Source organism: Lampris incognitus, chromosome 10 (genome assembly GCF_029633865.1).
Source record: "Lampris incognitus isolate fLamInc1 chromosome 10, fLamInc1.hap2, whole genome shotgun sequence".
NCBI lineage: Eukaryota > Metazoa > Chordata > Actinopteri > Lampriformes > Lampridae > Lampris > Lampris incognitus.
The window spans coordinates 47,659,686-47,685,997 of record NC_079220.1 but is presented as its reverse complement, the minus strand read 5'-3'; the positions used below and the strand labels follow the sequence as shown (position 1 = coordinate 47,685,997).

The 26,312-nt window shown below is 44.9% G+C and overlaps 2 protein-coding genes across 4 annotated transcripts in view; both read left to right on the top strand.

Annotated features, from left to right (window-relative positions):
- Positions 1-16,227, top strand: part of gmip (GEM interacting protein) — a 28,479-nt gene extending 12,252 nt beyond the window's left edge. For 2 of the 3 annotated variants that reach the window (XM_056287838.1, XM_056287839.1), the window contains 17 exons: positions 1,687-1,812; positions 4,962-5,026; positions 5,259-5,366; positions 5,725-5,805; positions 6,544-6,705; positions 7,705-7,842; positions 8,517-8,707; positions 8,856-8,956; positions 9,065-9,127; positions 9,251-9,346; positions 9,457-9,617; positions 10,055-10,231; positions 10,810-10,947; positions 11,093-11,295; positions 11,642-11,966; positions 12,766-12,868; positions 14,221-16,227. In XM_056287838.1, coding sequence (XP_056143813.1) covers positions 1,687-1,812; positions 4,962-5,026; positions 5,259-5,366; positions 5,725-5,805; positions 6,544-6,705; positions 7,705-7,842; positions 8,517-8,707; positions 8,856-8,956; positions 9,065-9,127; positions 9,251-9,346; positions 9,457-9,617; positions 10,055-10,231; positions 10,810-10,947; positions 11,093-11,295; positions 11,642-11,966; positions 12,766-12,868; positions 14,221-14,840 — 2,858 coding nt within the window. In that variant the 3' untranslated portion in view covers positions 14,841-16,227. Of the gene's footprint in view, positions 1-1,278; positions 1,358-1,686; positions 1,813-4,961; positions 5,027-5,258; positions 5,367-5,724; positions 5,806-6,543; positions 6,706-7,704; positions 7,843-8,516; positions 8,708-8,855; positions 8,957-9,064; positions 9,128-9,250; positions 9,347-9,456; positions 9,618-10,054; positions 10,232-10,809; positions 10,948-11,092; positions 11,296-11,641; positions 11,967-12,765; positions 12,869-14,220 lie in introns of those variants that run through there. The other variant, XM_056287840.1, reaches the window with a different exon arrangement.
- Positions 16,228-16,993: 766 nt separating this feature from the next.
- Positions 16,994-26,312, top strand: part of lmx1al (LIM homeobox transcription factor 1, alpha-like) — a 22,108-nt gene continuing 12,789 nt past the window's right edge. The window contains exons 1-3 of the mRNA XM_056288228.1: positions 16,994-17,037; positions 19,352-19,437; positions 19,605-19,794. Coding sequence (XP_056144203.1) covers positions 16,994-17,037; positions 19,352-19,437; positions 19,605-19,794 — 320 coding nt within the window. The remainder of the gene's footprint in view (positions 17,038-19,351; positions 19,438-19,604; positions 19,795-26,312) is intronic.

The following is a 26,312-nucleotide window of genomic DNA, read 5'->3' as shown; positions in this document are numbered from 1 at the left end:
GCAGTCATGATCAGCTGATGACACACACACACTGCATACAGGCTTTGACAGGAAGGAGAGAAGGACAGTGTGCTCTCTAGCAGTCTTGTATAGTGTGCCCCTATTGGTTAATTTGATCAGTTACCCAACTAGGCCTTTATCCTCTATCCTCAGCCAGATAGGTGCTCTGTCACACACCAGGAGGTAAACCTCACAAGGCTGTACACTAAAGCCTGTCACTCCGCAATCTGGACCTGTCCAAGGATAATCCCCCAATCCCAGCACTGAGGACTGGAGGCATGAGACTACAGAGGAGCTACGGGGAGACTGCATGTGGGGAGCTGCCCCAAAATTAGATTGAGAGAGGTCAACCCGGCGCACGCTTTGGCAACTAATCCGTTATTGATTTCCTCAGCAATTCGCAGTAGTTTTGGCAATTTTGACATTTTGCAATTGTACATTTTACTTTTAGATGATTTTTTTTCTCTGAAAAGATCGTTCCAACCGGATTTCTTATTTTATCATGATGAACGGACTTTGGGTTGTGTGATGCAGAATATAGAAGACGCAAACTCTTCTATGCTAACGAGGATGTTGGGAAAGAAGTCAAGCCCTTTCTTGAGGTTGTTTTTTGGTTGGAGTTCAGTGGAAAGATAGCTTTGATTTGCTGAAACTGATCTGTGGACGTTTTTTAAAGAAGTGAAAGTACTCAAGCCACAGCTGAGCTTTTCAGTTGGCTGCAGCAAAAAGGAAACAAAATGTTTGAATAGATATTGACCAAAGGGCTGTAAAATACACATTTTAAAAAAAAAGGTTGCTGGAAAAGAACTGAGAGAAAGAAGAAAAGAGAGAGTGGTAAGGTTAGGGAAGGAGAGACCACATGATCATCGCAGGATCGTCCCACATCATCTGCCCTCTTAATGTGAGTCAGAGAGGAAGGGGCAAATCTGATTTCACCAACACTCTGCCTGCCTGGTCATACGAGAGCTGTGACACGGATGTGGCCAACACCGTCTCGTCATTGCTGAATCTCCTCTCAGAAAAGGACCTAGCTGTCTTTTAACAGAGAGAAGCTGAACAGTCGGGTCGATGCAAGAGGAAGAGGCCAGGCAAGAGAAAGGAAGAGAGGAAAGGTTTTGTCCTTGCAAACTCTTATTATAGATCTCGTATCATATCCTCAGTTCATCTTCTGGAAGAGGTAGAATCGAATAAACATTTTTCCCCAGTAGATAGTGTATTAGAGAGACTTTTCGTTGGACACATGGGACAAATACATGGAGTGCGCTGAGACCCGGGATAGGCCAGTGGACAGCTGCAAGACTTTTATTGAAAAGACAAACTATGACTTGCCACAAGCAGTCATTGCTTCCCATACTGGGTTTGTATTTTTTTTTTTTTTACTGACATTGACTTTTTTAATTGTAACCTTTTGGTACAACTTCTAGATCAAGAGGTGATTTTAGTTGTGTGTGTGTGTGTGTGTTTTTTTAAAGCAGCTCTATAAGACATGTTGAACTGTAACTTCTATAAAAGCTAGGTGCTTGTTTTTGGAGACCCAAAACAGCCCAAGCTGTTTGAGTAATCCGGCATGGGATGTGGCTGTGGGCTGTATCCCCTTGGACTCTGTGATATCCAGAGTTTGGGAGGAGGTAAAGGTTCCTCCTATCCAGGGCTGACAGTGATGCTGATGTACTTACTCCCTCTCAGCCCAGGATGCTGACCAGGCCCTGTGTCGCAGTGGGGATGGAGTGGAGATAGCCCTGCAGTATGCGAAGATGTGGTGCCGCTACACCAAAGACATACTGGCCTGGATGGAGAAGAGAATCAACCTGGGTATGTATGCCTATGCAATTGATAAAAGGTGATGATAAAATCAGCCTGGGCACTGCTGAAATCACAGTTTTTTTTTTGACATTTTTTTTACTGACCTTGAATAAAAATTTGCCTGTCTTCTTTACATGTTTGAACATGATATTTACATGGAACAAAAACACTTATGCATGGAAGCATATGCTGATTCTGTGCTATCTAATTTTAAACAGAAAATATGTTTCTGTTTTTTCAGAATGGCAGACACATTTTGTAACAAACCTCTGTGGTTTCAAACAAAATTGTGTCCTTTCAGTGTTTCACTCTAAATTCATCGATGCAATATAGGACAAGGCATGTGTATTTGAGTCCTGTTAACGCAGTTACTTTCCACTGAGAAAGTTACTCGTTCCACATTTAGGTTTATTATGTGAGACATCGCCATGCCATGTTTCTCTAGCTGGTTACGATAGGTATTGGCATCATTCAAGGAGGTTACCGTTAGTTCCAGAGAATTACTAGAGTCGTGGTTTTAGTGGCAACTAGTCAAACCCTCATTCCTAATAGAAAGACAACAAATTAGCTGAACCAAACTAGCACAGTCAAAAGCTGAATCAGTTCATCTGGATACAACGTTTATTGACAGATACATTTCATCACTCAGCTAAGTGACCTCTTTAGTCTAAACTGACTGCAGGTATCCCCACCCTTATAAACAATACAATGGCATAACAACCGAAACCAACGACCAGTTTATGAAAATATGGGTGTGACCATTAGCTAGATTTTCAATGGGGAGTTTCAAGAGGGAACGACCATCCCTGAACCGGGGGGGGGGGGGGGACTAAGAGTACATCTGTCACCATCTTACAATGCTGTGATTGCAAACATTCCCAAATCCTCTGTGATTAGTACACATGGCCATTGAAACGCTAGCTAATGGTCACACCCATATTTGTATATGAATCTGGTCTTTGGTTTCAGTCGTGATGCAACTGTATTGTACTGACTGTATTGTTTATAAGGGGAGGGGATACCTGCAGTCAGGTTAGACTGAAGATGTCACTTAGTTGAGTGATGAAACGTAGTATCTGTCAATAAACATTGTATCCAGATGAACTGATTCAACCTTCTTTGATTTTTTTTAACCCCCCCCCCCCTTTTCTCCTCAATCGAATTTTTTGGCCAATTACCCCACTCTTCCGAGCCATGCCGGTCGTTGCTCCACCTCTTTCCATCCGGGGAGGGCTGCAGACTACCACATGCCTCCTCCGATACATGTGGAGTCGCCAGCTGCCTCTTTTCACCTGACAGTGAGGAGTTTCACCAGGAGGACGTAGCGCATGGGCGGATCACGCTATTCCACCCAGTTCCCCCTCCCCCCCGAACAGGTACCCCAACCGACCAGAGTAGGCGCTAGTGCAGCGACCAGGACACATACCCACGCTCGGCTTCCCACCCACAGACATGGCCAATTGTGTCTGTAGGGATGCCCAACCAAGCCAGAGGCAACACGGGGATTCGAACCGGCAATCCCCATGTTGGTAGGCAATGGAATAGACTGCTACACTACCCAGACGCCACCCTTCTTTGATTTTCTTACCTGGATTATTGAGCATGCATCAAGACAAACTAGCACAGACGGTCACTGTTTGGCATTCATGGGCAATACAATGAACAGACCTCAGAACAGCACAGTCCTACACCGTATCTTCTGCTTATAGCTGACAAAAACTACAAGCCTGCAAGCAGATTTAACTTCATGAGGGCCATCATGCCGTAACCTGCCATAACGTGGCCTTTCAGTAGTGTTCAACTGAATGACGGCGGCCGCGAGCCAGGTATTCACCCCATCAAACCCTGCAGAGGGAAGGATTAGAGAGCAGATTAGTGGGGCATTGCAAGGCAATAGAGATGAAGGGGTGAATTCAAACTGTGTTTACAGTGATTGTCATGCCATCGGCCCCCACAGGTGCCTGAAGCGCTGTCTCTGCCTGCTGGAAAGCCAAACATACAAGTCTGAAAGCAGTCACAGAGACTTCACCAGTTCACAATTGAGAAATAGCAAGTCTTTTTTTATTATTATTTTATTTTAAATTTTATCTAACTGGGGAGTCACCTTCAGATTAAGGGAAGTTCAGTTCAGTTCTTTATTAAAGTCCCAATGGGCAGTGTGGTTGCAGCATAAAATCATGACACAGAACATATAGGTAACACAAGGACATAAATGAAGAAAACACTGCTGCAGAGAGACAAAGAGTCTGCGAGCTCGTCAAAAGAATCTGTTAATTAATTTGATTGCAGTGGAAATAAATACGTGTTTGTATTGAAAGTAAGTCTCTTTTCAAGTTATACCTAGACCAGGAAATGGCCGCTTCAACAGGAAATGTAAATGTTTTGGACGAAAGACCTAAAAACAGTGTGGCCAACTAGGTTAAAATAGGCAGAATATGCTAAATTAAAAAGTCCATGAAGTAGCGCAATAGTGTGGTGTAGTCAGTGAAAAGTAAAATCATCTTTGAAGGTGTTTAGGTAAAGCGGAGACGGGTCATAATGGCATTGTCCTCAATAGATGACTAATGCGGGTAGAGCTCAGTCCAGCACTGGGATTACTTCTATTGAAGTGGAGACTGCAACCCTGTACAAACAGCAAAAGTTATTTGTTTTTCTGCTTTAAAAAAAAACCCAACTTCTCAAAACACTCCAATCGAAACATCATTGTAGAATCTGAGTAGTTTCTAGTGCCAGCTTTTGGTTGTTCATACTCAAGTGCATTCATATTATCAGTATGGATTCAGAATAAATAAAATGGAGCAGCATTAGGCATGGAAAAATGGATTATAGATTTGGATGATGGGACAATGGTGCAGACCAGCTGTTGAGTCCGTTCTGTGCTGTGGGGGGTTTTGATTAGCTTTCCAGTGAAGACAGGGGTTATTTAAATGGAGAAGTAGGCTGGGTTACGTCATTCCAGTTGGTCTAAAATGGAGCACACCATAGCCCCAAGCAATGAGATTGATATGTACCCACTGAGAGCATGAGTCATATCTGATATTGTATTACTGCTTTTATTGCCTGTCTGTTTAATTTTCCATGATGGCTTATTGATTGAGCTTGCAAACTTGGGAATTGCTACGTGTTTTAAAAAAGTGTCTGATGGTTTTTGTTTGCAGAGCAAGAATTTTCAAAAAATGTAGTGAAGGCGGCGGAGGGGGCCAGGTCTTGTGTGGCACAGCAGGTATGGCTTTGTATGCTGGGTGCCTGGTACAAACATTGGTGTTAATGTGTTTGGTTACTTGGATATGAAAATACTGTTTGTTTGGTAATCGTAACACATATTATACAAATATAGCCTTTTTATTGTAATTGAGATGTGGTTGGAAAGTTTTGCCACTCTTACAGAATACTATGCCATATTTACTGTTGAAAAGACTGAAAAATAGTTTCAAAACAGTGTCCTGTCTGGACAGGAAATGATGCCCTTACAGAACATCTATACCATGGCCCTGGAGCAAGACATAAAGAACAGTATCACCGCCAAACAGACTTCAGAACTTCTACAACAGCGCTGTTATCAAGTACTTACTCATGGACACATGCACACACACACACACATACATGCACAACAACATCCATTCACACACACACACAAAGCACAGTTTTTGTGGGGGGGGGGGGTTCCCCCCTTTTTCTCCCCAATTGTACTTGGCCAATTACCCTATTTTCCGAGCCATCCTGGTCGCTGCTCCACCCTCTCTGCCAGTCCGGGGAGGGCTGCAGACTACCACATGCCTCCTCCGATACATGTGAAGTCGCCAGCTGCTTCTTTTCACCTGACAGTGAGGAGTTTCACCAGGGGGACATTGTGCGTGGGAGAATCATGCTATTCCTCCCCGTGTGGCTAAATATGTTTAATCCGCTGTCTCTATCCTGAAGGCCATTGCTGCCAAGAAGAACGAGATTGACAAGTGGCGGAGAGAGTTTAAAGAGCAGTGGATGAGAGAACAAAGGAGGATGGTGAGCAGTCTTCCAATGTCAACAAGCACTTAGAGATAAAGCAGTTATGGTTGATTTTGTTCTTTCAGTTTTCATCTGTCCGAAATGTAGATGTCTGGCTAGATAATTGCACAAGCATATGAAACAAAACCTTGGCCAGGCTGTAGTATAGTCTATCTGTTCTGTACAGTACTAGGAATATACTTCATTAAAGCTACAATTCTGAAAATTTACATGCCAACAAATATCCTTTTTGATACTTTCTACCATTGGTGTATGTAAGACAACAGTTTATCCATGACCAGCCAAATCGTGAATGCTTTAGAAGCTGCTCGTTGTAATGGTTACTGTCACGTAGCACTCTCAAAAGAGGAATGCGGAAAGATCAGGCAGAAAGTGTCTCGAGTGTTAGGATTGTGGCTAAAAAAAAGCAAGTTTGTGCAAGCCCTTTATCAACAGATACTATGACATAGGTTGCTAAAACTCAGGTTCAGCCAAGTTGTGTTTTGTTTTTGTTTTTGTTTTTTGTTCAACATTTAATTTTTAATCGCTCTCTCGGATTTGGAGTGGCCAAGCACCAATGTCAGGAAAGGTTAAAGACGACAGTGTTCAGAATCGTAGCCTTAATAGCGACGACCTAAAATAGAGTTTAAACTACATCAGCCTTTACAGGACATACATACAGAAAAAGGAGAAATGCAACTGTAATTTTTTTTTCTGTCTCCCTTGTGCGTGACTATTTGTTGTGTCTGTTTTCAGCACGATGCCGTGACAGCTTACAAGAAGGCTCGCCAGCAGTACATCCAGCGCTCTGAGGAGCTGGAGAAGGTTAAGGCCATCAATGCCAAGGCAGCAGATGACACAGTAGGATACAAAACCCTGGACAAGAGGAGGAAATCCCGGGATGAGGCACAGTCCAAGGTGAGGAGGTCCCCGCCACACCCATTCTTAATTAACTCTCAAGTAATTAGGATTCTAGGTCCACGAGTTTTTGTTTTATTTTATCTTTATTTTTCATTTTTTGTATTTCTTTTTAAAAATGTATGTGAGAGGAAGTCCCACGAAGTGATGTTTTTGTGCCAACATCTGAGGTGTTGCTGATTTGTATTGTAAGTAATTATGAGCATGCTATGCACTCATTATTAGTGCCTTGTACTCACTAAAGAAGAATGTAGTATATCAAACAAGGACCCTCTCACATCCAGGTAGTGTAGTGGTCCATTCCATTGCCTACCAACATGGGGATCACCGGTTCGAATCCACGTGTTACCTCTGGCTTGGTCGGGCATCCCTACAGACACAATTGGCCATGTCTGCGGGTGGGAAGCCGGATGTGGGTATGTGTCCTGGTCGCTGCACTAGTGCCTCCTCTGGTCAGTCGGGGTGACTGTTCGGGGGGGAAGGCGAACTGGGGAGAATAGCATGATCCTCCCACGCACTACATCTCCCTGGCGAAACTCCTCACTGTCAGGTGAAAAGAAGCGGCTGGTGACTCCACATGCGTGGGAGGAGGCATGTGGTAGTCTGCAGCCCTCCCCGGATTGGCAGAAGGGATGGAGTAGTGACTTAAACGGCTCGGAAGAGTGGGGTAATTGGCCGGATACAATTAGGGAGAAAAAAAGGGGGGGGAAATAAAAAAAAAAAGGACACTCTCACGATGCCATAAAAATAGGGCCTGGACACTCTTCTCAAATATGAAAATTGTATTGTTGCTGACAGTCTTTTAAACAGCCATAAGCAGTTCACACTGTATTAAACTGCATGTCACACAATGCCTGATGTTTTTATTACAAATGAATGGTGTATTTATGTCCATAACAAGCTTATAATTATAAGCTTGTTATGTTTCAGCTGCAGTGATGCCTTTTTTTCAAGTAATCCAGCAGGTCCGAGTTTAAGTGACCTTTCTTACTCTCCCAGGTGATAGAGTCCGAAATGCTGTACAGACAATGTGTGTGCGACGCCAGGACTCACCAGGATGACCTGGTGAAGGTCAAAGAAAGAATAATTTCTCACATTCGCAAGCTCATCTGCCAGGGTGACACTGTGCTCAAGGAGGTCGGTATGAAGTCAAGGAAGATTGCTATGTACATACTACCTTCTATATGGGCAGGTTAGAAACAGAGAACAGAGATTTCTCTTTCTGAACGAAAAATTTGCGGTTTGCCAACCTCTAATACCTTTATTTATTCAGATAGTAGAAAGGCAGCGTAGGCGAGATGCAGGAGAACAAACCCCAGTAGGACTGGAGTAGGTGTGTGTGTGTGTGTGTGTGTGTGTGTGTGTGTGTGGGTGGGTGTGGGGGGGGTACATACTTCAGAGGCACAGGGAGGATTTTTAGAGTGCATAATCAATACAAGTATTGAGATGTCATATATTCCATCCATATGTCAAGGGGCAGCAAGATGACTTATTGGTTAGTGGTTTTGCTTCACACAAGAGGATTGTGTGTTTGATCCCAGCTCTTCTGTGTGGTGCTTTAAAGTTCTTCCTGTGTTCCCGTGGGCGTTTCTTTCCCCACAGTCAAAAGATGAATGCATGTTAGGTGAACTGGATGCTCTGAATTGCCCATACATGTGATTGTGTGAGACAGAGTGGTGGCCTGTCTAGGGCAGTCTGCTGTGATCCAAAATTAGATCATGTAATGTTTTACATTACGTAGACAGTAAATGAATGGATGAATCCTTGTGTCCTTCCATCGATAAATGATTGCTATCAAACCATCCCACCAGGTGACAGTCAACATGTTCTACTACCAGCGGCAGCAGACGGAGCCTGTGCCTCTGGGCTACCACCACCTGGAGCTCACATGCAGGAACCTGGAGCCTGGGGAATCCTACCTTCTCTACATCTTCGGCAAGCGCCGCCTAGAGCAGTCTCCCCAACTCTTCACCTTCGAGGAGTACGTCCCTCAGGGCAAGGGGTATGGCAGTCTGTCTGAGCATGTACCTTCTCTCCCCCTTTTTTGTGTCAGCCAACATTTATTCTCATTTTCTGATGTTCGTGGTGAGATTTGCACTGTGAAACTGCAATCTGAATGCCCTCTTGTATCTGTGTCTTTTTAACGGAAGATCTGAAAGGAGCAAACGAAAAACCAGCAACCCCCTCAGCTCTATGCAGGACTCCTTCTCGCTGCTGGAAGACAGCCTGGGCAGACGTTCCGTTGACGGGAGTAAGATGTCCTTTTTGTTCACGCCGTGGGGGTTTTAACGACAGAAAAAAAACTCCTCCTTTCAAGTTGAATTTTGAGTTTTGAAATGGGTTTTTCGGTCCTCTGCAGGGAAAACGGGTTGGAGTGACAGTGAGAGTGTGGGAGGCAGTATGGAATCTCTGTCCAGCCCCGGTAAGCAAATGTCTACACTGGTGTCTTCATCCTTTTCCAAATGCTTTTTTTGTTTTATTGTCTGCACAGCTAAACATTTTCCCCTCTGCTACGTGTCTACTGTGTGGTAATATGTCTCCAAAGCCCATACTCAAAAAAGACTGGCCAAAGTTGCATCTACTGGAACAATGTCATCAGAAGACCTGGATGACAGGGACGGGGCCACGACCTTGGAGTCAGGTTCATTTCAGTCCTTTTTATATAGCTTTATGTACTTGCCAACAGTTTACTTCACAGACTCTTAACGTACTAGGGTTACTGAGGTTTACAAACACACACTCTTTCCACAGACTATATGGATTCAAGTGCAGATGGGAATGGTCTAATGGGAAAAGTGCGTGGGCCTTCACGAGCCGCCCTGACCCACCGACTCAGGAAACTGAAGACCAAGATGGTCAAGTGCAAGCATTGCGACAACTACATAGTGGTCAATGGGATTGAATGTGAGGAGGTATGAGAGGCCAGAAGGAGAGGGGTGGGGATGGGGGGTATTGATGCATTCTTCAAAACAATAGGGCTTCTGTTAGAGAAGTGGCAGATTTGATTAATATCCATGTAATTACCACTGGTTTCTGCAGTGTAATATTCATAAATGGCAATTTCTCGTTAGTCTTACAGAAGTGGGACCTTCCTATCTTCTTCAGTCTTCATTGCAGTGTTGCCATCTTTTTTACAATTCCTGTATGTAAAAATTGTACTGTAATGCAAACTTAATTCTTACCATGATTTTTTTTACACAATCAATGCAGACTTATCACCTTGTGCTCAGAAAGAATCAGAGGTCATTGTACTAATTTGTGCTTGTTAGCGCATCAGCAAGTTCCGATCTCTGTAATGACACACCCCAGAGACCTAATGTCCTCTGCCTTGTCCATGCTACTCCCTCAGTGCGGGCTGGCTGTGCACAGAAAGTGCCTGGAAGTGTGGCAGCTGGAGTGTGAGCACAAGAAAGGGGTCGTGTTCGGGGTACGACTGTCCTCGCTGCTCTGCGACAAGTCAGACGAGGTTCCCTTTGTGGTGCGGTGCTGCACGGCAGAGATTGAAAGCCGTGCCCTCACCCTCCAGGTAACATTCACCCACTTTTTGATCCAAATATACAGAACTAGAAAGTTAGCTGTGCTTAGGACAGGGGAGAAATACTTGCAGGATTCCCACGCATCCTGGAAAACCTCGAAATTTATAGACTAGTTTCCAGCCATGCTAAATGCCTGGAAATTGGTCAAATTGATCAGATGTTCTGGAAATATTACTGAGGTCACCGAAAATGTGTCATGTTAGATGATGAAATTGTATTTTTATTTGCTGACATTGCACATTATTAGTGTAATCTTTTGCTAAGATTGAATATTTTTACATAGCTAAAAGTTACATAATCCATTTAGAGACTGGAGGCTTCCACTGAGAGTTAATACTGAATATTGTGACCTTCCATGAGCAATGGTTGTAATGTATATCCAAGCAAAATACATGGAAAATGTCCTTGAAAAGTCCACGAAAATTATTTCCAAGGGGCCCTTCAATCAGGCATCGTGATTGTACTAAATGACAGTTTGGGGCCCAGCGGGATTCCTACCAGAGTTCCTGGCTCAGTATAATAGTTTACAAAATACACATCACCATCTTTCCATCTAACTCTGTTCCAGGGTGTGTATCGCATGAGTGGCTCCAAACCTCGCATTCAAAAGTTGTGTCAGGCCTTTGAGACTCAAAAGGAACACATGGACCTGTCTGATGTCTCGCCCCATGACATCACATCTGTTCTTAAGCACTTCTTCAAGGAGGTATGGTCCCATGGCACAAATGTGTGCTACTGCCCGACAGACCATACTGATTAGATTTTTGATTTGGTCAAAAAGGGAATATTTCTCGCTTCTTTCACTCACAAAAAAAGAATAATTGGTAATCCCAGTATTTTCCCTTTCCCAGCTCCCAGAGCCCCTGTTAACTTTCAGCCTGTACAATGACTTCACTGAGGTGGGCAAGGCCATCCAACACCTGAGTGAACGGGAGCCCACAGCCGAGACCCCAGGGGTAATGGAAGAAATGGTTCACAACCTGCGAGAACTGCTGGAAAAACTCCCCCGCTGTTCCTATAGCACACTGCAGCACATGATGGCTCACCTGCACAGGTGTGCTCGCTGCTACATCACAAAATTGTTTTCTCACATTTTATCTTTCTTCCTTTAAATTAGATTGTTTGTTTCATGTATCATAGCTCAAATTTCAAGTAGGTTCTCTTTCCTGCACTTAATGAGTTTATGTGTAGAGAAGGCCAAGTGCTTTTGCCCCACCATTTTCTGGAACAATATCTGTGCCCATACTGGTCTAGGATCAAATCTTCTGTTCCTCTCCTCTCTGACCATGAAGAATTGAAACACTAAGACACTGATAAGAATGTCCTTTATCTTTTAACAATGAAATAAAAGTTAGCAAACGTCTTCGTGACTTGCCTTGATCTGTCTTTCTTCTCTACAGAGTTTCAGAGTGCGAGGAGAACAAGATGTCTTCAGTGAATCTTGGTATTGTGTTTGGGCCGACCCTCTTGCGCCCTCTGCTGTCTGTGGACATGTCCATGATCGCCCTACTAGAGACCAGCTACCAGGCTATTCTGGTGGAGTTTCTCATCACACATCACACTCAGATTTTCGGCCCAAAGCAGAGAGCCAGCACCCCTCCTCCTCCGCCACCAACAGCACCTCTTCCAGACACCCCTCCTCGGGCCTCCTGCCCCCTGGTGGAGGAGACCTCCTCTACCCCTGATCGAGGAGACTCATCCAGAGAACGTCCCCGCTCTCTAGACGTAATGACAAAAATTTTAATTCCAACCCCATCCTTTTTTATATTAACTACTGTACTCTGATATGTGACGTTTACACACTCCTTTAAGTTGGAAAATCGATTAGTTCATTTTGGATTTGCTTCGTTGAATTGTTGAAAAATCAACATCGTTCCAATTTTGGCTGAGTGGGAATGAGTAGCTGTGAGTAAACGTATGCACAGGATAAAGTGTGTTGAGTCGAGCTCGAGCTGCTTTCCTTAATTAAGTCACCTGTTTTCTTAGGAGACTTGGCAGGGCCATGGGGTCATCTACTGGCTTAACCCCATGCCTGTGCTATGAGGATAAAGGCACTCAGCAGCTGCCGCATTGCTTCTGCCCTGTCTGCTTGGACATTAACCTCTCCTGCACTTCACTAAAAGTCAAAAGATTTCTTTTAGACACATTCATGCATTTGTAACGCTCTTCTTTCTTAGAAACTAGACAGAACTTCAGCCACTATACAGTAGTGCAGTGGAAGGCTTGGAGGCGGAAAAGCAAAAAAAAAAGTTTAAAGGAGTTTAAAAATTGTGCCAGTTTCTATAGTTAGAAGACAAAAGCAAGGTTTGGGCCCATTACAAGGTGGTGAGACTCACCCTAAATAGTTATGATCTAGCAGTACCCAGGAATTCCTCTGCTACACACTGTTGTGGTCTTGCAGTGTTAATTCATTGCATGTAAAGTGAATCAGATGTCTGTAGATTTCCAGTCAAAACCTCCCCTTGAGCTACAGCACAAATATATGTCACCTATCTTCAACGGTCAGCTTGTGTCATTCCAACAGAGCCGAACAATCAAGAGAGAATCAAGCGAGGGTTACATATCTGACAAGTCATCGTCCAATGAGGCAGTGGACCAGCTCGGCCCTGAAGCCAATGAGAGAGCAGGTAGGCGGGATGTAGTGTTAGAGTGATGATTAGCTTGGCTAGCAAAGGGTGAATAAGAGTGATGCTGCAGGATTTAACCCTTAACTTGACTGTGGTTCTTCGATGTGGCGATAGTTTTGTTTTCTCTTGGTAATTCCCAGTTAAATTCCAGAAGAATCACAGGCATCAAAATCTCATTCTGCTGATTGCTGCCTGTCTCTCTTTTTTTCCTGCTCGGATGCTTGTTTTTGTTTTTTGTTTTTTGTTTTCTTCTAATTGGTCATCGTAGAGACTGTGTAGGTTTATTGTCTTTCAAAGATGGACAGTTCTCTGTCTGCTTGTGTCTCTCTAGGCTGTCTTTCTAAACTGTACGTCGCTGTAGAGCGCCTCAAGAGTCTTTTCTAGTTCCTACTTTGTTCTCAATTGACATGCTGTTACTCGGTTATATTACTGGTTGTATTTCTTTTCTCTTCTTGTCCCACTGACAAAATACCATTGTATTTATCTGCAAAACCAAGTTAATCAAGCTGCTTGGCTGTTCTTTTGGATTGTCTTTGTAGCATTGGGTGTTGGATGTCTCAAAACCTCTCCCAGCTCAATGAAAGCAAAAAAAACCCCAAAACAAAACATTTGGTCTTAATTGGCCCACCAGATGTCACAAATGTGTGATTATTGAATTTGGCTTGAAATCTTGGACTTGAGTTTTGACTCCGTTTAAATTTGGATAATTAACTCAATAGGGTTTTCCAGTCCTGCCTTGACTGCAGCTCCTCACTTTATTCTTGCGCTAGCTGTAAGACTATTTTGTTAGAAGAATACATATAATGCCACTGCAAAGCTTGTAACAAGAAGAAAACAGAATAATCATATTACCCAAAAGTCCACCTCACAGCCCAGACTAACAATAAAGTTTAGGGTCGATTTTAGTATCATTTCAATCGCTTTCAGAACAGTGCATCGTTCAGCCAGTAGTCACATTATAAACTTAATTTTATATTTCTGCAGTCTTATATCTCCAGCTAAGGCACTGCTGACAGTCCCCAAATTTAGCACACAAATAAGGCGATTGTGGCTTTGCAATTAGAGCAACATTTATGCTTTAAAATAAACCGCCTGCAGACAATAGCCTGGTGGATGCTGCTCATTCTTTTAAAACTAAAAATCCCCTTCATAAACTTGCTTTGCATGTAATCTTGATAAAAATAATAATAATATTTATTAGTAGTAGATATAGTTGATGTATTAGATGTTTTGTTGTTATTATTAAGCCATGCACATAACTTTGATAACAGTTTTGTGGGGATGCTAATATTGCTTTATGATAAATTGATATTACATTTGTCTCATCTTAATCTTCCTCCCCTCTCCACCAGTCCTGGCTGTGAAGAGGGCAGCTAGACCTTCTGTGGGTGGTCCAGTAAGGGAGCTAGACAATTACACAGGGACACAGCCAGCGTATCAGTTCAAGAATCAGCGGCATCCCACCCCAGGAACCCGACTCCGCAACGCAGGGCCGGGGGCTGTGAAGCCTAACCCAGCAGCCTTGAGCACCGAGGCTCCAGAGAGGAGCCGTCCCGGCAGCGCAGACAGCAGCCGCAGCTCTTCTCCAGAGCCAGGAACACAGGGGCATGCCCATCAGTTGGACGTCTCCTGTGAGCCAGCTCACAGTCTGGGTCAGGCCAGCTTCACCAAGGGGAGCAAGGCAGATAACCCTGCAAGCCCCAAAGAGGTGGCACAATACATGTTAGGATTGGACACAACATCTATGGCATCAACAAACACAAGACTATCCAATCCAACACAGGGGTCTGAGAGCCAAGCTAATCCAAACATTAATCAATCTAATAACAGTGCTGGACAAGGACGGGCTCTGTGCCACACACCAAAAAGACTTCCTGGTGAGCAGACCCTGTCTGCACCAGCCCAGAAGATCCTGTCTGGGCTGAAACTGAGGCGCAGTCACTCAGGGAAGGACGAGCAGCTCTTTGTCTGAGGCAAGCTGGGCCCACAAATTATATCAACCCATCCATCCATTATCCAAACTGCTTATCCAACTTAGGGTCATGGGATGCTGGAGCCTATTCCAGCAGTCACTGGGTGGCAGACAGGGAGACACCCTGGACAGGCCACCAGTCCATCACAGGGCCAACACATTCACGCCTAGGGACAGTTCAACCCAACCGAACCCAATATCAACCTGAGTGTACCTGAATATATTGACAGGCATTGTATTTACACAAAATAATATTTACTGTCCATTTTTTATGCATTCATAAACCATAATGTAAACCATCCATCCATTATCTGAACCGCTTATCCTGCTCTTGGGGTCGCGGGGATGCTGGAGCCTATTCCAGCAGTCATTGGGCAGCAGGCGGGGAGACACCCTGGACAGGCCACCAGGCCATCACAGGGCCCACACACACACACACACACACACACACACACACATTCATACCTAGGGACAATTTAGTATGGCCGATTCACCTCACTTACATGTCTTTGGACTGTGGGAGGAAACCCATGCAGACACGGGGAGAACATGCAAACTCCACACAGAGGACGGCCTGAGATGACCCAACAAGGTTGGACTACCCCCAGGGCTCGAACCCAGGACCTTCTTGCTGTGAGGTGACCGCACAAACCACTGCGCCACAGTGCTGCCCAACTGTTTTACATAATGTAAACCATAATGTAAAACAGTTTTCATGAAGAAAGCAATCATACATTTCGGTCACATGCAAACATTTTATCTTTTATACAAGAGTCAATGCAAAACACCTAAAAAGAACAGTTCCAACTGCCTTAAAGCTCCAGGTAGATACTATAGACATAGCATCACAATGACTGTGGCATCCTTGAAAAGTGCAGGCCAGATGCAAATTGGGATATCTTTCCACAATGGCACCACCAAGACTAGACAGTAATGACAATTTATTGGGTCTGAATATTTGTTGTGTGTTTGGTATAGCTTTTGACTACAGTGACAAGTTGTGTAATTTAAAGCACTCAATCCAAGAAACATAGTCGGTCTGCTGGAACTACAGGTTTGCTCTACTGAATTTAATAATGTTAAACTAACATAAGGGGCCCTGTGATGGCCTGGTGGCCTGTCCAGGGTGTCTCCCTGCCTGCCACCCAATGGCTGCGGGGATAGGCTCCAGCATCCCCGTGACCCTGAGAGCAGGATAAGCGGTTCTGATAATGGATGGATGGATAACATAAGGGGGGAAAACTGTTTCCAAAGGTGTCAATACAAAATGCTGATAAGTCTACTTTTATAGAGACCATTTTCAATGTACTTTAATAAGGTTTTTTTAATATTTTATAGGCTGTTTATTCAAATGTTGTCATAAATAATAATAAAAAATATATATGCGCTTTCATGAATGACTTGTTTTGATTCTGAATCGCAGGTTGTGACATCCCGTGTTTTGTTTTTTGTTTTCTCTCCAGGCAACATGGTTGTTACGTCACAAGGTGGCAGTATTTTCATAAGCTCAATACTGACTCCAAACGCGATGCGCACAGCAGAGGCAACAAGCGACCCATTTCTAATTATGAACAACACGTTTGGAAACAAATGTCTCTTTGCACCCACTGATCTCTCAATCCGTGCATTTTTCTTTTTTCTTTTGTCAAAATAACCAAAAAGGTAACGTCCCCTATCACCGCGTGCCGTGCGGGCTACTCATGATAATGAATCGATGGATCCTATTGGTGTGCCTCATCCGCGCGGTGGATCACGATCCAGTGGCGCGAATCTAAAAGGGGCGGGGTTTCCACGCGGAGACGGGGGATCCGTTTTTCCACCTCTTTAAAGCGGAATCGTCCAACCGACAGCGCTGTAGGCTGGATGCGAGAATCAATAGGCTGCATCGTCTCTCATCTTCCTCCATCATCTTCCAAATGTCCTCCCTCCCTCCTCGTCCACCTCCTCCCTCCGAGCCCCTTTTTATGAGCGACCGACTCAGTGAGCGCACGCGGCAGGCAAGGAGGGGGGAAAAAAGGGGGCAAACAATAGATGTATAGTTTGGTGACCTGGTCCGTTTGGCTTTTTAGGTGATGTGCACTCCGGGCAGTGAAAACAGGAGAGCCGTGTGAAACGTGTCTATTCATTTGCTGGCGTTCAAGGTCTCCATTTTAATGCTGCCAACCGAGATTTCAGGAGGAGTGTGTTTCACCTCAAGGTAGGATATATATATATATATATATATATATATATTTATATATATATTTATATATGTATGTATGTATGTGTGTGTGTGTGCGTGTGTATGTATGTGTGTATGTGCGGCCACACACAAATGTACAGGATACATACGGCTGTCAGTGATTGGATGTCCGTGTTGTTTGGTGTTTCAAGTTGTGATTTTGACTGATCCGCCATTTATTTCCGAGTTGAGTTTTAACACGATCTGATTCCGTGACATTTATTTATTTGTTTATTATCTATATATATATACATATATTTATTTATTTATTGGTCACATTTTTATGAGTTATAATGTGGCGGTCTATTTCAGTGCAAACTATTGTGTATACAAAAAAAGGATTTTATTGATTTTATTTTAGGGTTTTTTTTTTTTTTTACATTTTTTTACATTTTCGTGTTTGAATCTGGGCTGTTGCAGCTGCGCTGTATTGTGATACCAAGACGGTTTTCTGACCATTTCCAGGTGTTGAGCCAAAATGAAATATACTCATCATATAACTTTAAGACATTTGATGGCATGGTCTCTTTCAGTCCTTATCAACTCTCAACACTTTTTTTCCCTTTTTTCCTGATGACTCCTGTTTCTGCTTGTTATTCATGGTCGGCCACTGCTTTGCAGAACGCAGCGGACAAACTCCGAGCTGGTACCTGTTTCTAGTTTACACTGCGCATCTCTATCCTCTTGCTAAAGGTTATAGGTAGGTTCATACGGGCTACATTGACTGTAATGAACGCAGCCAGCGCGGGAAATCATCCAGCACCACATTTTAACGTTGTGTGATGACGTCAGAAAGCCGCACAACCCTTTGAGATACCGCATCAGCCGCAAACTCACGGACACTCTTTAACAATACGTGATAACGATATGACACCAATGCCACATGTTTGTGGAGGCACAGATTAAATAAGGCATAAATGATCCGATCAGCTGCCCTGCCTTCCCATATTTCATTTGATTTGTTGTGTAGGATCTAAATATCCGTAACATTTGGGATATTATCACCCCGCGCTTCATATTTTGTATCCGGTTGATTTTAATGGCTAACGGGCCTTTAATCTCTGCGTTAACCATTTTAAATGGCCAGTCTTAGGCGCCTTTTACTTTTTATTGTGTAATAATTAGATATAATAATTCCAATTTGAGTATAATCGAAGTCATTTAGAATTTGTGATAGCTTTTAATAATGCATTATGCAAAGTTGTAATACCCCTGGCTCTGAATTTAGGCTGCAACTTGTTGATTAGACTGTTAGAATAAATCCGATTCAGTTAATGATCCTCGTCAAATAGCTTAATTTTAATCCAGTTAATTGTCGTTATAGGCCTACATTAACAATAAAGCCAAGACGGCTGAATTTTTGTATTCTATTCCAGAATTGGATCGGGCTTGTCTGAAACAAAAACAGGTCTGGGATATTTTTTTAGATTTAATTTAATTTGATTTAATTTTGGGTTTTTTTTTTTAGGGAAAGATGAAAAAGTATGTAGAAATTTATGGAGAAAATTTGAATTCTGTTGGGTCATTTTTATGACCCGTCCAAAAAGTACATAAGCCTCTTAAATGTGTGGGTTTTTTTTAGGGACTTGTTCCTTATCTGATGCGAGGGTCTGATGACAGGATGTCGTGTTGCTGTAAAGCCCCCTGAGGCAAATGTGTAATTTGTGATATTGGGCCTATACGAATAAAATTGACTTGACTTAAATGTGCTGGGGCCCAAACTATAACTCTGACTGAACACCTTCACTTTCGCTTGATTTTTTATTTTTATTTTTTTTTACCCACCAAAAATGTTGGGAGCTACTGGACGCCGGGGTCCCCGTAGTTCGGGTTTCTCCAGTCGGCTGAACGAGAAGATCCCGCTTGAGACTTCCGTTTCACTGTGACGCTGCGGTGTCGCCCGGGGAACGAGAGGGCAGGCTCCGCCATGTTTCATGCTGACTTGCCTGCGTCACATCGCGGGTCCCCGTTTTCTTCCTATGAACACCGCCACTTTCCCAACTGGCCACAACTCCTTTGGAGCTCGGACACGTGGGAAGTCTACGACCGATCCCAATTTTAATGACAAATTATTGCCTCTTAATCAGCAAGTGTGGGTGTGTGGGTGTGTGTGTGTGTGTGTGTGTGTGTGTGTGTGTGTGTGTGTGTGTGTGTGTGTGTGTGTGTGTGGGGTTTTCATAGGTTTTCTTCAATTACGTCTCACAGTTATTGCACACTGCTCAGATGATGTGTTTCAGAGGGGATGAGAGAGAGAAAAACACACACATACATATCTTCTGCCCTCTTTAAGCAACCACACGGAAGGAAGGAGAGAAGGGATGAAAACGGAAGAGACCCAGTCGTGTCTGCAACAGCCTCCATCATCCACACCTTTTGGTGAGTCCGACCGGTCAGCTCCGCCGTGGAGCAGTCGCCTTGCCGGTGTTGTCTATTCATATATTCACCCATTTCTATCATTAATGTAACCACAGTAACAGTATGACCCACGCCCCCCACCCCCCTCACCCAATATGACCTTTTCCCTGCTCTGCTCCACCGTCCAGGCTCGGAGTACGGCGGAGGTGGACAGGTGTGTGCCGGCTGTGAGTCGCCCATCGCGGACCGGTTTCTGCTAAGGGTGAACGAGCGCTCGTGGCACGAGACGTGCGTCAAGTGCGCCGTGTGTCTGAGCGCGCTGAGCGGGACGTGCTACTGCCGGGACCGCCTGCTGTACTGCAAACACGACTATGAGAAGTAAGACTAGAGACACACGCAAACACGACTAGGAGGAGTAAGACTAGAGACACACGCAAACACGACTAGGAGGAGTAAGACTAGAGACACGCAAACACGACTAGGAGGAGTAAGACTAGAGACACGCAAACACGACTAGGAGGAGTAAGACTAGAGACACGCAAACACGACTAGGAGGAGTAAGACTAGAGACACACGCAAACACGACTAGGAGGAGTAAGACTAGAGACACACGCAAACACGACTAGGAGGAGCAAGACTAGAGACACGCAAACACGACTATGAGGAGTAAGACTAGAGACACGCAACGCAAACACGACTATGAGGAGTAAGACAAGAGACACACGCAAACACGACTATGAGGAGTAAGACTAGACACACGCAACGCAAACACGACTACGAGGAGTAAGACAAGAGACACACGCAAACACGACTAGGAGGAGTAAGACTAGACACACGCAACGCAAACACGACTATGAGGAGTAAGACAAGAGACACACGCAAACACGACTAGGAGGAGTAAGACTAGAGACACGCAAACACGACCATGAGGAGTAAGACGAGACACACGCAAACACGACCATGAGGAGTAAGACTAGAGACACACGCAAACACGACTAGGAGGAGTAAGATGAGAGACACGCAAACACGACTATGAGGAGTAAGACTAGAGACACACGCAAACACGACTATGAGGCGCGGGCCGTTGCGTGGGGGTTGCGAGGCCCTGTGCGGCTTGGCGTGCGAGGCCCTGCCCATTGACACGCATGCGCATGAATCGCGGTCACACGCACAGCCGTTCTAGTCCCACTGCACGCGGAATCTCCCAGCAATACGTTTTTAACAAGCGGAATAACGCAGCGTTATAGCGCACACAGTCTCAGCGATGACTTTCTGAAAGGAAAAAATCCACTGTAAAACTATTTGGCTTTACGTCATCAAGTCAGCTCAGCTGTCACTGTATTCGGCATGCTGAGGTATGACGTCATGATACAGTTCAATACTTCAGGTCTATAGACTACATTTCATTCAGATTTTGGGTGATTTTTCAGACCGGGCATCACACGTAGCATACGGCCACAGTCACCTGCCCCCGCTAGCTCGGGACACCTGCTCAGCCACCACCACATCTCTGCAGGAGTTGACAAATTTACCCAGCGATCCTCACAGCGACTTATGACATTCTTCCTTCTTTTTTAAGTTCATCCTTTTCTCGGCGCCCAACTCGTGCTTATGAAATCAGTCACGCTCTCGTGCAGCCGACACTGTTTCCCCTCCTCCTTCCTCCTCCCGGTCAGCAGCCACATGGAGCACCAACGCAATATTGGAAATGAAAAAAACCTGAATAATTTGTTAGATTTTTTTTTCATGGGACTCTAACGATGTATAATGGAATTAACCAAAAGGAATTTAATTTTAGATGTCATAAAAATTATATATATATATATATATATATATATATATATATATATATATATATATATATATATATATACTGCAGGATTGCAGGCCAGGCGCGAGGCCTTGTGTGACGGTCCTGATGAGAAGTAAGATGAGAGACATGCAAACACGACAGAGAAGCAAGAGACAACATGACGTCTAATAAGACACCTGTGTGACACGGCGGATGTCAAACAACACACCGGCTTTCACTCTTGCGCCACGCCGTGACGTTGCCCACGCGCCGCGGGTCTCTCGGAGTCCTCATAGAGGCCTGGTTATATGTACGTGCTGGGGTTGATGAATCGCGTGTCTGTCTGTCCAAGGCATCTAAACGTTAGTCATGAGCTTGAGGGCGTCTTTTGCAGAGTGGGGACATTTTTTGGCCGGTGCTCACTTCTTCAAGGGGCTTTGGGTTGAGGGTTGAGAGGTCAGGATCAGGATTAACCGAATCAGGATAATCAGGTAAGGGTTAAGGCTGGCCACGTAGTTCTCATAGTCAGGGTTAGAGACTGAAGTTAATGAAGCCATGAAGGTCCTCACAAATGTAGAAAAACAAGTGTGTGTGTGCGCGTGTGTGCACGCGTGCGTGCGTGCGTGTGTGTGTGTGTGTGTATGCTTCTTGTGTTTGTGTTGTTGTGATCGTTGCATGCTGCGGTGAGTTATTAGACGGCTGAAGGACGAGCCTGCAGCTTGTTATCATTGTTGTGAGACGTGTCAGACGGCATCCAGCGGCACAGACTCTCCCACTGTACCTGACATCTGGAGGAGAGGGTGGGGGTGGGGGTGGAGAGAGAGAGAGAGAGAGAGAGAGAGAGAGAGAGAGAGAGAGAGAGAGAGAGAGAGAGAGAGAGAGAGAGAGAGAGAGAGAGAGAGAGAGAGAGAGAGAGAGAGAGAGAGAGAGAGAGAGAAAGAGAGAGAGAGAGACGTTCTAGAACAAAAGAAAAAAGAGAAAATTCGTCGGTGTCTGTGATATTCCTTCACAGCATGGGTGAGTCACAAAAAACCGAGTGCGAAAACAACGCAGTATCTCAAGTGAAATACAAGGGCTCGTTTTCAGTAAATAGAATAAAATAAACCCCAGTAGAACATTCACCTTTCCCGCGAACCGCATGTAAATGCGCTTTGGTCCAGATTGGGAGTCCGTGGCTTAATGGCCGTGTTACGTTAGGCTCCTATACATTGCACATGGATAGTTGGCTGGCTGGGTGACTCCGTGCCAGACTTGGCACGCGGTGCTGCCCGTGACCTTCGGCGGATCAGTAACAATGTCTCCTTGTGTTCCCTGCCGTCTGTCCATCAGCACTTCACACCACACACACGCGCGCGCGCGCACACGCACACACCTCCATCTACAGCAGGTGTGCGTATTGTAACAGATATCGAGCATGCGCAAGAATTTGGAAAGAGCGTAAGAATTGGAGGGATGCACTTCCGGTCCGTGATACCATAACTGATATGACCCCCCCCCCGCGCGTGTCACTCATCAAAAATAATGTAACGAGCGAATTTATTTGTTTGTTTGTTTGTTTTGGAGGGAGATTTGTTCGGAGCAGCGAATGAACGCAAGACGCACGCGCCTCCTGGCACACGCGCCGCCATTTTCCATGCCTCCCCGTGCATTGCACGTAGCATCTCGGGCTTGTCCAAATATTTTTAATTTACTCGTGGTTTTGATTATCACCCAACACACACCCCCGACTTGACTGGGAGAGAGGCGCAACTCCCTTCTCCGACTCCCCCTCGAAATAAGCCAAAGGGGACGCGGGCGCGCGTTCGCGCAAAACCACGAGCCTGAATTCCCCCGCGTGGCCTATCTGTTTGCCGGTTGGTTCAGAGCAGAGCTTCAGAGCGAGAAAATCCCCCTATTTTTGTCCCTTTTCATAAAAAAAATAATAAATCGAAATGAATTGATAATAGGGGCCGATATGAAAGCATGACGTCATAGTCAGAAGATAAGTGTATAACATTTAAACGAGGAGGAAAATACCGGTTCCTTCTCTCGTTTATTTGGGCTGATCCGCCAAATAGTTTTCCTTTTTTTTTTTTCCTTTTTTTTTTTTAACAAGCGTCCCGTCTCAGTGAAATGGTGGACTACATCCAGACGCTGAGGCCCATTGTGCAGCCAGGAGTGGCACCGGAGGGGTCAGACAACAAATACATAGCCGCTCGACTCTGATGCCAGCCAGCATCAGTAATACATCATCTCTCTCTCTCCTCATATTATGGCGGTAGGCAAACTGGGCAACAACAAAAAAAAGTACTGAAACTGCAGAATTTGCGTTAATTCTGATAATTATTTTTGCATCGGAACCAGGGGGAATACTACACATGCGGGCCTAAATGCTACGAATTTGTTAAAAGTGATCGGGTTTCACTGATTCATCGTTTTTCATCGTTTCGTGGATTTGGTCCTTGCAGGAAAGGTGCAGTTATAGCAGCAGTTAAAGGAAACACAAATGGGACACCTGATGAAACTGAGATCAACAAAATCTGGCCCAAATTAATCAGGATATGAAAACTGCATGAAAAATGACGAAGAAAACAAAACTCATCAAAAAACAAAAACAAAACAAACCTTAAACCTTCACCAAGCAAAAACAACAGTTTCTGTTTGACTTAAAAAAATAAATCAGACGGATTCCAAACGAGTTTCTTTACATGAATAAATAAATAAATAAAAGCGAAAAGAAGAATAAATGAAACAAGAATAAAGTTACTTTTCAATAAATTTGCTGCAGAACAAAATGTAAATGCACGTTACAGAATATGAATTTTCCAAAAGGTGTTATTGGGGTTAGGTGACACAAGTCGTCATAATTAATTTGTATCAACAGTTTAATTATTATACATTGTTTATACAAACACTTCCGTACACTTCTCCCTCGCGCACATTTTTAATGTACGTCCTCCTGCGTGGTGCACGTGGTGGTTCTTTTTGCCCAGATGAGCAACAAGGCGCGTGAATGAGTCTGTCCCGCCAGCTCCTTCGTGTCACCTCGCGCACAACAGCCCCGTGCACAGAGCCGGGTCACGGAGGCTGAGCTCGCCTGACCTCCGGGTTTAATGCCCCACTTTAATACGTCACGGCAGGGTGAAGGGTACTGACGCTCACTCTGCAGAGAGAACCCCACCCCCCACATACCCCCCACCATCCCACCACAACCAGCACCACCAGCATTCACAGGACAGTCTCGGTGGCTCGTTGCAGGTGTCTGAGGAAACAGTCCCTTGATCGAACGATCGATCAATCAATCAATCAATCAAACCTTATTTCTGTTGTATATTTCATACATAACATTGCAGTGTGTGTTTTATGCATTTTATATGTGAGGGGGAAAAGATGTTTGCATAGAATGAAAGTGTGTGTGTGTGTGTGTGTGTGTGTGTGTGTGTGTGTGTGTGTGTGTGTGTGTGTGTGTGTGTGTGTGTGGGTAAGAACCAACAGTGTGACAGTGCAGATTGGTGGTGTTGGGGTGAGATAGGACCTGGATAAGGGTGAGGGGGTTGGGTACGAATCCATGTTTGGGTAAGGGACAACACAGAAAATGAGCTGTCTTTCAGTTTACAGTGTGGTCATGTGTGTGTGTGTGTGTGTGTGTGTGTGTGTGTGTGTGTGTGTGTGTGTGTGTGTGTGTGTGTGTGTGTGTGTGCGTGTGTGTGTCCAAATCCTACCCCTCTATAACAGTGGGACTGAAAGATCACATCCTCCTCTCTCTTATCCCTCTTGCAACACCCCCCAAACACCCCCCACACCACCAGCTTTCGCTCTCTTTCTCTTTCTCTCATCTCCATTACCTCGTTCATCACTGTCTGCTTTGTAATAATTTTCTTTATTCCAAACCTCATTTCCCTCCAGTTGAGATTGATAGCAGCGATGACACCAATCAGTTTATCTCTCCGTTTATCCCTCGTTTTCTCTTAATCGTCAACCCCCCCGCCCCCCCGCCCCCCCCCCCAAGTGCCTCTTTGTGTCTCGGGATGGAGGTGGGGATGTGTTGGTGTGGTGGGGGGGGGTTGATTTGGTACAGTGCTAATTACCCTGTGTCCTGTGCTTGTCGCGTGGTGACAGGCCTGACGCGGGGCTGTAGAGAGACACCGCGAGGGGGAATTACCCAATGACGAGTCAAGGGGACCGTCACGCAATCAGGAGACGTGCTAAAGCGTCAGTCAGCGCCTCGGTGCGTGCTGATATATCACCGACGTATCAGGGGATGTTGTCTGACGCGATGGGCCTGAGGAGTCCAAGTTTACTGTTTGGACGACCAGGAATGTGGCATATTGAACCTTCCCCATGCCGGCTGAGGGAGGGAGTACGGTTTCATAGCGGATCGTGTGTTGATGTTGGCTCTTTAGCTGCTCCCTGCAGACTTCTGAGGGGCAGGGGGTCTACACGGAGGGAACCTGCACAGACAGTCACCGTCTCCGGCATGTTCAGGACTCCACACACACACACACACACACACACACACACACACACACACACACACACATATATATATATATATATGAAACTATTCCCTGAATATGTCAGAAAGAAAAACATTGGCTCCATTTTCCGCGTGATGCATGATGCACTCTTTCCTATACCAAACCTGCAAAAACCGCAGTTTTCCGGGATGCCCGCTAAATATGGCATGCTTTTTTTTTTAGATAATGTGGGACAAGGACAATTTAAGCTCAAGTTTTGTAAAAAAAAATTCTTGTCACTGTAACATCCAGATGTGTCCATGTCCCTGTGTGTCAGCGTGGACTCTTCCTGGTGTGTGCCCACCAGGAAGAGTCCCATGGCGAGGAGCTGCAAGGTGCACTCGGACATATACTGCAGGCCTTTACCAAAACCCCCTTCCGGCCTCCACCCTGCTCCACCGCTGCTGCCGTCACATCAGCCTCCCTCTGCTGAATGCATTACTTCCCTCCCCCGTCTGCTCTCTCCTTTTGTTTCCTCCCAGTCCCAAACCAGAACTGAACGACCCGACTGAAACGATCGCAGCTCTGCATGGATGTGGACGCAATCTAACCCCAACACAGCACCGCCACACGTACCGGAACCAGCAGAAAAGCCTCTCAAGAGTAGC